This window comes from Pseudophryne corroboree, chromosome 1 (genome assembly GCF_028390025.1).
Source record: "Pseudophryne corroboree isolate aPseCor3 chromosome 1, aPseCor3.hap2, whole genome shotgun sequence".
Taxonomy (NCBI): Eukaryota; Metazoa; Chordata; class Amphibia; order Anura; family Myobatrachidae; genus Pseudophryne; species Pseudophryne corroboree.
In genome coordinates, this window is record NC_086444.1 from 185,224,402 (window position 1) to 185,237,936 (window position 13,535).

General features: G+C 41.9%; 1 protein-coding gene across 7 annotated transcripts in view; it reads right to left on the reverse strand.

Annotated features, from left to right (window-relative positions):
* EDIL3 (EGF like repeats and discoidin domains 3) overlaps positions 1–13,535 on the reverse strand; it is a 1,054,167-nt gene that overhangs the window by 138,977 nt on the left and 901,655 nt on the right. For all 7 annotated transcript variants that reach the window (XM_063963959.1, XM_063963960.1, XM_063963957.1 and 4 more), the window contains one exon: positions 10,471–10,655. In XM_063963959.1, coding sequence (XP_063820029.1) covers positions 10,471–10,655 — 185 coding nt within the window. The remainder of the gene's footprint in view (positions 1–10,470; positions 10,656–13,535) is intronic.

Genomic DNA, 13,535 nt, shown 5'->3' on the forward strand with positions numbered 1-13,535 from the left:
GATTTGGGTCCCATTTCAAAAATATCTCATTAAGGTGTGCAAGTAATCCAAAATATGGAAAAAACTGAAATCTAAAATACTTCTGGTCCCAAGCATTTTCAGGACTATAATAATTTCTGTGGAAGTGCCCTCCCAAGCACAATAAGACTCACCTCTAGTCTCCAAACCTTTAAACGTTCCCTGAAAACTCACCTCTTCAGGCAAGCCTGTCAAATCCAGACCCACCTGCATAAACCTTCAATGCTTCCCTATCTAATTAATCCTCTCTGTACAGTACACAAAACCTCACATTTTATCTTTCTTTACTCTCACACCCTCCTGACCCTTTGCAAAAAATTGCCTGATGATCATATCATACAACCCATTAAGAACCTAGCAATCTGGTGGACCATTATGCAATAGGTAGCATCTATCCTTGTGTATCAATGCCTATATCCCTATAGATTGTAAGCTTGTGAGCAGGGCCTTCCTACCTCTATGTCTGTCTGTTTTTACCCAATTTTGTTCTATTACTGTTGTTCTAATTGTAAAGCGCAACAAAATATGCTGAGCTATAAAAGGGAACTGTTAATAAATAAATAAATAAATAAATACATAGATTTATAGAGAAAAACAAAAAACGGTTTGTTCAACCTGGTCCTCCTATTCATTGGAAGTTCCCTGGTAACCTGACGCTGTGAGAAAGGTACTAGGGAGTTCATTACCCCTGTTTGGGTCTAGGGTCTATATATTTGTTTGAATCTGTGTATGTTTGATTGACAGATGCAAATAATTCACATGCCATAACTCACAATTCCTTATATAGGAAATAAATCCCTATTTTTTTCATTGTGATCAATGCTCTTTATTATCAGTGATATATAAATTCTTTCTCATTTAAGAAGGCTAAAGATGTATTGTTATTGCAACGAAGGGCCTTTAGCTCATTTCACCCTAACCTAAGATGTGTTTATGAGTAACAATCCTGCTACAGTGGTATAATCATACTCCTGCAATAGCATGTAGTCGTTGCAATGCCTCCATGCCTGGTCATTGATCTTCTGGCAGCCCTACCTAACTTTAATAATCGTTTTATAAAGAGGAGAGAGTAGTGGCTAGTGTTACCACATATCTTTTTTGCTGCTTAAAAGTTTTGGAACTGCAGGGAAAATGCCCATAAAAATGGGAAAAATAATATAGCTCTATTCAAATTAGGGATGGCCAAGAACAGATCCCAAGAAACCATCAATGGTTTACACCCTAAACGGCCACTAGTATAGGTGGGCATCAGGCCAATCGGGAAAGGAGGTAGGGCATTGCGGGTCACATTGGGAGTGGAGCTAAGTTCTATGCTACTGTTGCATGGGGAGAAACAGAGGTAGCAGAAGCATCAAACATTGGCAGCAAACCATCAATAATTGTTAACCATCGATGGTTGAAGGCCATCCCTATTTTCCTTTTTTCTTTTTACATTTTTTAAGTAGCCACTTCCTGTGTCCTTATCATTTGTCTATCACTGTAAATTAGGAATGGGAATAAAAAAAAACCATACTAATTGTTTCCGTGTTTTAACAATAAAAAGAGAAATTAAGTTCAAATATTGATTGATGAATATTGATTTTTGACTGTTTAAAGTTCAATTTTTATACAAGTTATTTAAAATCAGTAGTAATCTCTCTTAGATATATATTTATTAAAGTGTGAGATTATAGAAGTGGAGATGTTGCTGATAGTAACCAATCAGTTTCATGCTATTATCTTCTAAAGGGGCTAGATATATGACAAGCAGAATCTGACTGGTTGCTATGGGCAACATCTTCATTTCTAAAAACCTGCAAATTAATAATTACAGTTCTGTCCTTGTTCATCTTAAATGTGATGCGTTCTCAGTAAAATGTACCCACGAATGGAAGCATGCATATGCACAAACTCGCATCCATAGGCACAGCTTTGGATGATCGCCGGTGTAACTGTATGCAGCTCGGCGTGGCTACTCACGATGCGTGTGCACGTGTATACTTACACACTGTGTTTAGGATGAAAAAGGACATACCTGTATGCCCCTTAGAGTATGCCCCTGTGGCTGATTCTATTAAGCCCAGCCCCTCCTGCAGCTCTCACCTGCTATGGGCTAGGAGGGATGAGGCAATACCTCTCCGACACTTTAGGTCTGATTAGCACACATTGTCAATGTTCATGGACTTAAACCAGTGGTGCAAGTAGAATAAATGTGTTATATAGGTACTGTGTGCGGGCAAATGGGTGTGGCCAAATGCCACATGGGGCATGGCCAATGAAAATGGGGGGGGGGGGGTAATAGTGCCAGATACACATATGCCCCCACAGTGGCAGGTACGCCCCCACTGTGCCAGATATGTTCCTACAGTGCCAGATGCACAAATGCCCCACGGTGCCAGATGCACAAATGCTCCACGGTGCCAGATGCACATATACCCCATGGTGCCAGATACACATTGCCCCAGAGTGTCAGATACACATTGCCCCAGAGTATCAGATACACATATACCCCCACAGTGCCAGATATGCCCCCACTGCACCAGATACACATATGCCCCCACAGTGCCAGATACACATGCCCCCACAGTGCCAGATACACATATGCCCCCACAGTGCCAGATATGCTCCCACAGTGCCAGATATGTCCCCACAGTGCCAGAAATGCCCCCACAGTGCCAGATACACATGCCCCCACAGTGTCAGATATGCCCCCACAGTGCCAGATACACATATGCCCCCACAGTGCCAGATATGCCCCCACAGTGCCAGATACACATGCCCCCACAGTGCCAGATATGCCCCCACAGTGCCAGATACACATATGCCCCCACAGTGCCAGATACATATATGCCCCCACAGTGCCAGATATGCCTCACAGTGCCAGATATGCCCCACAGCGGCAGATACACATGCCCACACAGTGCCAGATATGCCCCCACAGTGCCAGAAACACATGCTCCCACAGTGCCAGATATGCCCCCACAGTGCCAGATATGCTCCCACAGTGCCAGATACACATGCCCCCACAGTGCCAGAAATGCCCCAACAGTGCTAGATATGACCCCACAGTGCTAGATACACATGCCTCCACAGTGCCAGATATGCCCCCACAGTGCCAGATACACATATGTCCCCAGAGTGCCAGATATGCCCCCACAGTGCCAGATATACATGCTCCCACAGTGCCAGATATGCCTCCACAGTACCAGACATGCCACCACAGTGCCATATACACATGACCCCAAAGTGCCAGATATGCCCCAGCAGTGCAATGCACTGTTGTTGCTGCTGCCTGGAGCTGGCACTACCTTCCGCTGCTGGCCTGCTGCTGGGGAGAGGAGAGTGCAGCACAGGAGGCCCCTCACCTGCCCTCAGTCCGATCTCCTGTATATTAGAACTGGCGCCAGTCTACGAGCCAATCAGGGCTCGAGGTCCAGCAGCAGCGGCTCCTGATTGGCTGCTTGTCCGCAAGATCACACACCGGCTCAGTGCACGCCGCCGCCGGACTCAGGGGACTCAGGCAGGCAGGAGAGGAGGGGTGCATGCTGCACTCTCCTCTCTCCAACACCCGGTGTCTGCAAGGTGGCGTCCCGGAGGTACGCCGTACCTCCTGGGATTTTCTTACAGGTACACCGTACCGCCCCGTACCGCCATACTTGCAGCACTGACTTAAGCAATGTTTTACTTTTGCACATGCACGGATCTCCCTAAAACCCCACATGGCACATGCAGTACACTGTGTGTATACATAAAGGCGCAGCAGCGAATGACACGCACTGGGTCAGAGGTGCACTGGTAATGTGCTGTGCGTAACTGGGAGGAGGCTATTCAGATGCACAAGATGGTCTGTCTTACGGCCGTGTTGCAGTGCTTGAATACAGAGATGCTTATTGGTTCACACTGGAGGCCATGCTCAGACAGAGAGTCTGCACCTGTCATAAGGCTGATGGAAGGTTTGATGATGCAACTGATGTTGGTGTTTAAAAATGTACAAAGTGGGCGTCTCAGTCCTTTAACATTCATGCGCACACGTGCACAGTTGGCACTTGCTAGTACACAAGAGGAGGGAAGAAACTAGCATTATCGCCATTGTGATTGCAATTAAATTGCAACCGCCCATGCATTAGCATCCACATACCACTAAATTCTTATACGCTATCTACAGTATGAGCATTTGCATCAAGAAATAGAGTCAGTTGTACCAAAATCTGCCTTATCTGATTTTACGTTCATGTTATTATTCATTTTCAGAGGATGAGGGGGATATGGATAGAGAGGTTGGAGACGAGAGGGTAGGTGGATGGAGCTGCTGGACTTGGCCCGTACATACAACAAGCTCACTCTGGCTTTTTTGCAGACTGCAAAAATAAACAAAATCACACAAGAACTTTTGTATCGTAAACTTTGAGATTACATTTAGCTTTAGAAGCTGCACTAACATAAACAGCAATGTACAGGGAAAAATTCAGGGAATTTTGACTTTTTAACCAGCAAAAAACTAAGAATGAGAGGGTTGCAAGAGGGAATTCAGAGATTTCAAAGTAAAAGTGGATTTTGGAAACACTTTGAAATTTACTAAGGTGGTAATTTTTTTTTAGAACTGCTGATGTTGCTCATAGCAGCCAATAAGATTCTACTTAAAATCTATCTAGCTGCTTCTAGAAGGTAATAGATAGAATCTGATTGGTTGCTATGGGCAACATCACCAGTTCTAAAAAAAAAAAAAAAAAAAACCTCCCACCTTATTAAATTTACCCATGATAGTGCGGGATGAGGAGTTTGAACATGCACAATGGGGTAAATTTACTAAAGCGTCTAAAACAAAGAATTGGTGATGTTGCCCACAGCAATCAATCAGATGCTGTCTATTATTTCTCTATTGCCTTTTAGAAAATGATAGACAGCATCTGATTGGGCTATGGGCAACATCACCAATTTTCTGTTTTAGAAGTTTTAGTAAATTAACCCCAATGAGATTATATAAATGTATTTTATATGTTTGGTAGAAAGCATGCACCAGGATCTTAAAAATAAACAAAAAAAGTTGATTGAGTATGATCCAGAATGTATCACTTGTAAAGTTGCTAAAACTCAGGTTCTTAAAGAAGGGAACTTAGGGGGTCATTCCGAGTTGATCGCACGCTGCCGTTTTTTGCAGCGCAACGAACAGGTTACTATTGCGCATGCGTATGCACTGCAATGCGCACGCGCACCATACGGGTACAAAGCGGATCGTTGCTGGGCGATTGATTTAATGAAAAATACATTCGCACAGCCGAACGCAAGGAGATTGACAGGAAGAGGGCGTTAGTGGGTGTCAACTGACCGTTTTCTGGGAGTGTTTGGAAAAATGCAGTGTCCAAGCGTTTGCAGGGCGGGTGTCTGACGTCAATTCCGGGACCAAAAAGACCGAAGTGATCGCAGCGGCTGAGTAAGTCCAGAGCTACTCAGAAACTGCAAAAAACTTTTTCGTCCTGCTTGGCTGCACACACGTTCGCACACTTGCAAAGCGAAAATACACTCCCCCATGGGCGGCGACTATGCGTTTGCACGGCTGCAAAAAGTAGCTAGCGAGCGATCAACTCGGAATGACCCCCTTAATTCTTCTCTAGAGGATGTTTTCACGACATAAGTTAATGAATCACCAGGATGTTATATTGTGTATTTCATCTTGTATAGAACAATGTGCATGCTTATCTATGTACTTTGCATAACATTTTTGTTGTCGTTTATGTAGTTACAAAGGAAGTCATGTGGGAAATATTGAATGCAAAATGACAGAATGAACTAATTCATATTTTGAACACAATGAAAATAGAATAAGTAGCTATAAATCACAAGCTTAAATAAATCCACTGGCGCCTTATAAACGAAACTATAACTAGCTCATAAAACCATTCCTATAATTTCATATTAAAGATACTAAATAATAAAATAGTTTGAAAACAACCACAAATAAAAAAGAAGGTGTATACATGATATATATTTATACAAATATATTTCACATATGGCGGGTGTGACTAGGAGAATTTGGCTGTACCTATATGCAGATGAGATGACAAAATGAATATTTATTTATTAACAGTCATTTATATGGAGCACACGTAATATGCAACACTTTACTGAGAATATTGAGTCATTTGCATCTGTCCCTAGTAAGAATACAATCTATATTCCCTATAACATTTACACACATAGGGGTTATTATATGTAAAATGGACTGTGAGTTGGGACCAGACCAAGTGACGAGGAGGAAGATGGATAGATGGAGTTGCTGCTTTAACATTTGTTTTTGTTTTGCTCACCAAGGCAAGTTGTGGTGGCCATATCTGGCAATTTAACAATTAATATTAGGCACCACAGCCCCATTTCTTGTGCCCCTCACCTCATGGCCACACTGATCCACAGAGCCTGGGATAGGTGTACCCTTTGTTCCCCCCTGTCACTGGCCTGGGTTAGGGTAGGGGTAAAATACCTATCTGGAAGCTGTTGGCATTCTCCGCATTAGGATTCTGACCATTGGGATCCCGACCCCCGGGATTACATACCCAACCCAATTCAGCCTATTCCATGGCGGGCAGTGTGGATCACCTTCACCACCTGTATTGAGAGATGGCCACATCTATGAGGTCTCACCAGTGAACTGGTGAAAGTAGCTGCCATCATTATCATTTGTATGGACCATCTCCTTGGTGAAAGATGTCTGCCTGAAATCAACTGGATCTCTGCATATGCTCACCTTTGAAAAGCCAACAATTTATGCACACTTCAGGATGTCATAAGCAAGTTGTCTATATCTCTCTTGAAAATTCCTTCCTCTATATCTCAGATATTTCTTCAAAATTCCACTATCCACTTCTTATATTCTAAGGACTAACATTGCAGGTTTTCAACTGACAGGAATGTTTCTGCCTAACACCAAAAGCAGATCCGTCTAGTTTTACTTCAGCTACAACCCAATACTTACCCACCTTCTTCCAGCTACATATCGATGAACTCTCATCAATGATTCAGGAAGAGCATCAAGTAAGTTACTTCCAAACCACACTCAGATGACCCAATCTTGTCCGATTTTGGAAGCTAAATAGTGTTGGGCTGGGTTCGTACCTGGAGGGGGACCTCCAGGAAATACTCAGTGTAGTAGGTTTTGGGTATTCTAACATTGTAAGCAGATTCACCACTTTTTCTTAAATTCAATTATACGCAGTCTTTTTACTCCCTTTCAAATTTGACTCTGTTCCAATGTATATGTACTATCTTACTATCTCAAACCAAGACCCAGAACAGAGGGTTTCAAATATCTACAGGGTACATTGGACTCAGTTGAGTTTACAAAGAAATTATTTCCCAGTATTGCTGCTTAACGCCAGTAAAATATTTCTAACAACATAGTGACCAACTGGGTGCGCTGTGCCTTTCTGAGGACTGGAGAAAAGTTCCTGCTGTAAATTTTACATTTGTGTAATGAACTGTAATAATTTAAACATTGATGTCATTTAATATGAAGTATCACCATAACCGTGACATCAAATAAAATAATTTCTTTCTGTATTTTTTGTGCATTTTTTCTGCATTTTTCTGTATTGTCTCAACATGTACATCAAATAGGTGTACATTTTGTGGGGGATTTGCATTTTAAACAAAAGTTTAAATAAAAGTTATGTTTTAACCACTATAACTATATATTTCTTTCTAAAGAATGTGCCAGAAAAAAAGACTTTCTTTCTCTCTCTCTTCCCAGAAAATGTATCCACATGCCCAGGACACATTTATCCGTATGAATGCTGCATTTCCACCCAGCTACACATGTGGAGATGCAGATGAGATGACTTTGAATCGACCATAGTTGCTTAAAGTTGAGTATGTAGACTCCGATGCAGACTTACAGTACATGCAACTCTGAAATAAAAACTGACGCCATGTGGATTGGTGCTGAGTCTTCGTTCACATATGCTAATGCTGCAGGTGGCGTCATCTGTAAAGAGATGATCACTGTTGGCTTCACAGATTTGCAGCATCAGATCCACAACATGATCATCGTCCAGTCCCATTGGACGTCTGAGTAACCTGAGCATTACTTCGGAAGTCTAGCAAAACTACGCTGCCGGGGCCCCTGAAACTGTGTCACTGGCTATGCCACTGCTAACAAACAGAAAATAGTATTTTCTGCGCCATTGTGCCCCTCAGCCTGGAGAAGATCAAGGGTTGGGGGGTGATCAGTGCTTCCCCCCTACGCAGCCAGAGGAGGCTGCTGCTGCCATCCAGCACCTCCACCAGGTCCAGTGCCAGATAATTTAGTACCCACTCCATAAAATGTGACCATAACCCATAGTCATGGTTTATGGACACACAGGGCCTGATTCAGGTATAAAGCAAAGCAAAAAAAAGCACACAACTGGGCAAAACCATGCTGCAATGCAGGTGGGGCAGATTTACCATGTACAGAGAGATTTAGATTTCAGTGTGGTATGTTCAAACTGAAATCTACAGTGAAATCAGTGTACAGTTACATTTGTTGGCTACATGCAAAAGCAGCCAGTATTCACTTTAACAGAAACAAATATAACCCACCCAAATCTAGACCTCTCTGTGCTTTTTTGCTTTGCTAACACACCTGAATCATGCCCATTGGGACTTCTGAGGGCTTCTACTACAGATGAAGATGGAGCACTCCGAGCTGGGGAGATGACTGCACCTCCATTGCAGGCCTGGGACACGTTTTTCCCTGCTATCCCCTCTTTCAGCGTCCTGGCTTGTGGCTTCATGTTGTCTTTGCACTCATCTTATGACTTTTTTTTAGAAAACATTTTGTAACTTTTTTTCCCAAAATGGCATACCTAGGGGGAAATCACATTTATGATGGATTATACTGTAGTACTCTATGTCTAGAAAGATTCTTTGCCTAAATGTATTATTTTCATTGTAGCTTCGAATTTCAATGACATATTCCTTTATATATCAAAGACTGTTATATTGTAATAATGCACAGCCAGGGACACTTTATCTCACACAGAATATTGATTCAGCATATTACAATTACCTCCCTGATTTCACTTGCTAAAATAGGTTTGGATAAATAAAATCATAGCTGCCTAGCAATGGTCATATACAGATACACATTTAAAAAACTGTACAGTTTAAATTATAATATGTGACTCTTTCAGGAAAGAATGAACATTTGGAAATTAGATGCCAACCTTTACACTGAAGAACAACATACTGAGGATATTTATTATTTGGTATACACTATGCCAGTCACTTGGCAGATCAGATAAATGCTTCAATGCTATTTCATGCTCCTGCACACCACAACTATACAATGTCTGGCTGATCAGCCAATATCAGCCAATTACCTGATAATCATATACAGTAGGCGTGTACCTACCTTTAGTACGATGAACTACAGTAAATACTAATATAAGCCACATTGAGTAGTCTACAGCTGTTTAAGTTCCTTAGAATATAACTAGTCATTATCTATGCAGATTGTTACACTATTTCTGTATAAAACATTTTCCATAATTAACAAGCTTTGTAAAATCAGTTAAAAGGGAAACTTTTCAACCATCGCACTTTACAACTAAAACATGTCCTTGTTTTTTTGACAATACAACTTTCAAACTTACATACATGAATAGAACATCTGACAGATACAATGTGCAAAATACAAAGCAAAAAAATACAATATCAAGAAGAGCCACAGTATGAAAGTGCCGACTTCTACCCACCATAAAGTTGTACAATTTAACAAAAAGTATTTGAAGTACTTAAACAGTAGTGAGATCTCGCAGGCGTTATTGTATTGTATAGCACTTATTATTGTGATGCCAAGAAACGTTCAGTGCTTACATACCGTGTTTCGATGCTTACAGTATTATTAGTGGTGTACTAAAGCCCACCAACAATGAAGCAGGCCCTGGACATGCAGAAACACCTGTGTAGCCAGCTTACGATATATTGTAGACTTTTTTGTTCTGAATTATTTGTTTAGCCATGTGAAGCCATTGCGTCCAATCTGGAAAACCACCTAACCTTATAAAAGGGTGTACCAGCACTTTCATTTTAAGCTATTGGGGTGTGCTTATGCTGGGTACCAGGCAGGGTTCCTCTACAATGCAGAGTTCTCCTTCTCTGTTATCCCAGAAGAAACCAGAAAGAGCATAACACACAGGAGTCAATACAATTACCTGCAACATCTTTGTGGGTGGAAGTAAGTGTGGCTGTATACTGTACATATGGTACTGCCAACTCGTGGATTTTTGGGCAGTGCTGGCACTAGAAGGTTTATACACCGCTGCAATGGCAACTCGCACCCTTCGCAGGTAAATGGATTGACCCCATAGTGTGATCTGTTTTCTAAGCTCTTCCATGGGTCCATGGAGACATGAAGGAACCACATTCTACACAAGGCACTACAGATTAAGCAGTAAAGAAAACTAGAGTTCTATTGTAAGCAACAGGAAACTGAATTACCTGTAACCACTGCGACTGATCACTTCTTCCAGATGTCCAAGCATTCACCTTGCCTTGTTTATCTAATCGGGCTTTCCTAGACTCCCAGGTAAACATGTCCATGTTCAACGTTCTGAAAATGCTCGAGGCTGTGATTTGGTAATCCTGTATATGTCCTGATTTCATCCCAAGTGGTTCCGAGCAGCCTGTAAAAGCATTAAGCAGAAATGATGATAGCACTGGTTTACAAGAAAACAAACATATTTGTGTTCTTTAAAATCTATGAACTCTGCTGGGAAAGAAAAGGGGTTTTATTTCAGCGGGAGAACAGATTAAATGAAATGAAGTATTGTCTCCAGAAAGACCCAAAGATTGTGAATATGAAAAGACTTAATCATAACTGCCTGAGGAAACAGTCTGCAGGAGAATGAGCTAATTTCAAAGACGAACTGTGCAGTTTTTCTTTCAATGATGCCTCCAATAATCAGCAGAAGATAACACTATTTTGCTGTTTGCTGTATTTTAGCATTGGAAATCATTACCTGAACTAGGAGCAGCTGTGATTTTGCTTTGTTTAGTCTTTATATAGTAATTTTCTTAAATACATACAAAAGCTGGAGCCAATCACTGTGACACTTACCTGCACATTACACTAAGCTATTTTTATTGTCAATCGTGTCTGCATCCTAATTTCTGTTTGTTCTCTACTTATACCCAAGCGAGTTTAGAGAGATGTAGTCAAAGTTTAGTAGAAGTAGAACATGATAGCTGGGACTCTGGAATGTCAACACTAATTAAATGACTGCTGTAGCTGCGCTGATTATCCAAGGCGGTTCATAACCTAAACCGTATTAGATTCTTTTTATTTTCATGTTTAAATTTCCTGAATTGACTTTTTTTGGTAACTTTCACCTATTCAGAGGTGTTTTGATACAAGTAGCGATATTAACTTATAAAGCCTGATTCTGAGTTGAAAGCAAACATAAAAAAAAGGACTGTAATTCTGAACCTGGACAAACCATGTTGCACTGTATGGGATGCAAATACAGTTTTTTGTTTTCATGCAGGGTAAATACTGTCCGCTTTGCATGTCGCCCACAAATGCTGGACAGCTTTATATTTATACTGCATATTAGATATGAGTTTGGAGACACCTCTCTCAGTTGTTCTATTGCAAGTCTCCCTGCTCGTTTTAAATCTGTCCAACCTGAAGTGCAACAAGGTCACTGCATATTTACCTACAGTACTCTCCCAGAAGGTGCAGGAGACATGATTTTATGGGTAGTCCCTTGCACCACTGGAAGTACAGTTAAACATGAAGTGACTTTGCACCTTGTTGCATAGCAGGTTGGGCAGATTTAAAACAAAGTGAAGTAGGCAGGGTGGGGAGATGATACAGGGAATCTTGAGTCTGTGTAGAGGCGTTGCTAAAATGATATAAATGGTGTAATTTTAGCCCCACCCCTTCCCCATGGAACCATGATTCGGAGCTGTTTGCCATGACAGGAGTGGGGATGGGGCCTAATGACATGAGCAGGGCTACCATCAGAAATTATGAGGCCCAAGGCTGACAGATTAGACAGCAACCCCTCCCCCTCCCCCGGGCAAATTATTGTGCCTTTCACCCATTATGATTGTAAATAATGGAATGTTTTTTGCCTAATAGTTGACATCCAGTAGTCAATGAATAGTGATTAGCATATAGTATGTATTATAAGTGAAAAAATATATTAGAAAAAATAAATAAATTATATAGTCTCCCTAATTCTACAGGACTCCTCTCTGTCTGGGCCCGGGACCGGAGTCCTAGCAGTCCCCCCTGATGGCGGATCTGGACATGAGTTACCCACTCTTAGAAAGGTCAGCTGCATGTTCTCTCCAGGAGAAGCTGAGAGAGGAGCACTTCAAAGTGGACATGAACAGTATGAGTTACTTGCTCTCTTTTGCATTTCTTCAACACAGAGTCACCCCATAATCTTCAGGAAGAGACAGCTAACTGAAGGCTACATAAAAATATTGCCAATCAACAAAATTATGCCTTTGTAGAAAAATGTGTCACATGAGGAAGCGAAAGTATCATTGGACAGTGACAGATATAAGGGATTGGTTGATGGAATGAAAAGGCCCTAGGTCTGTAGTGTGCACACATGCTCCCGCTACCACTGCTGGCTACGCTACCTCCGCTGGCTACCCAGTGTTTACTGGGAGTGTGCATACACATCGCAGGCAAGGATATAAAAGAACACATCTGTATTGGCCCAGTCGACCTTTTGACCAGGTCGATCTTTTCAACTGTCTGACTGACTGTAGACCTTTTTGTGTAAATCTATTGACCCGCACCCACCAGTAACAAGCTACAGTACTTATTATATATATACTGTATGCCGGCAGCACATACATAGCCCATGAAGTCACGTGTCGTGTGCTGGCTTGGTGGGTATATAAGGTGTGCGATAGGCCGTCTGTACACATATCATTCGTTGATATCATGAGTAAAAGGGGGATTTATTTTAGTTGCAAAAAGAGATGATTATCGGCTTTCGGGCCAAGGGTGGCAGTATTTCTGAAATAGCGCAATTTGAGAATTGCTCGCGTGCTGCTGTGCTGAAGGTGTATTGTGACTGGACAAATGGCACCATTGCGAAGAATCAGCGTGGAAACTGCAGAGCACCATGTGCCATTGATGTGAGAAGTGAATGTCGGCTATGAAGGTGCGTGATGGCCGACCGATACGCTACAGTGGAGCAGTTCACTGTCAAAATGAACATGGGGGATACCAGACGTGTCTAAAACAATAGTTCAGTGAACGTGTAGCTGCTGTCCATGCTGCACACGGCAGTTATTCTGGCTATTAGCTGGTGGTTATAGTAATGTGACTTGATAATGTTTGTGAGTGTATATATAATGTAGAAAAGATGAGGCGGCACTCGGAGTCTTGTGAGCCACAAAAACGGTGTATGGGCAAGGTTAATGTTTCGGGGACATGCCCCCCGAACAACCACAACAGTGACAAAGGTGAACAAGAAATACCCTCCCTTACCCCTTGATCCTCCCCCACCAGCGTGTACCTCTGTCACGTTGCCCGC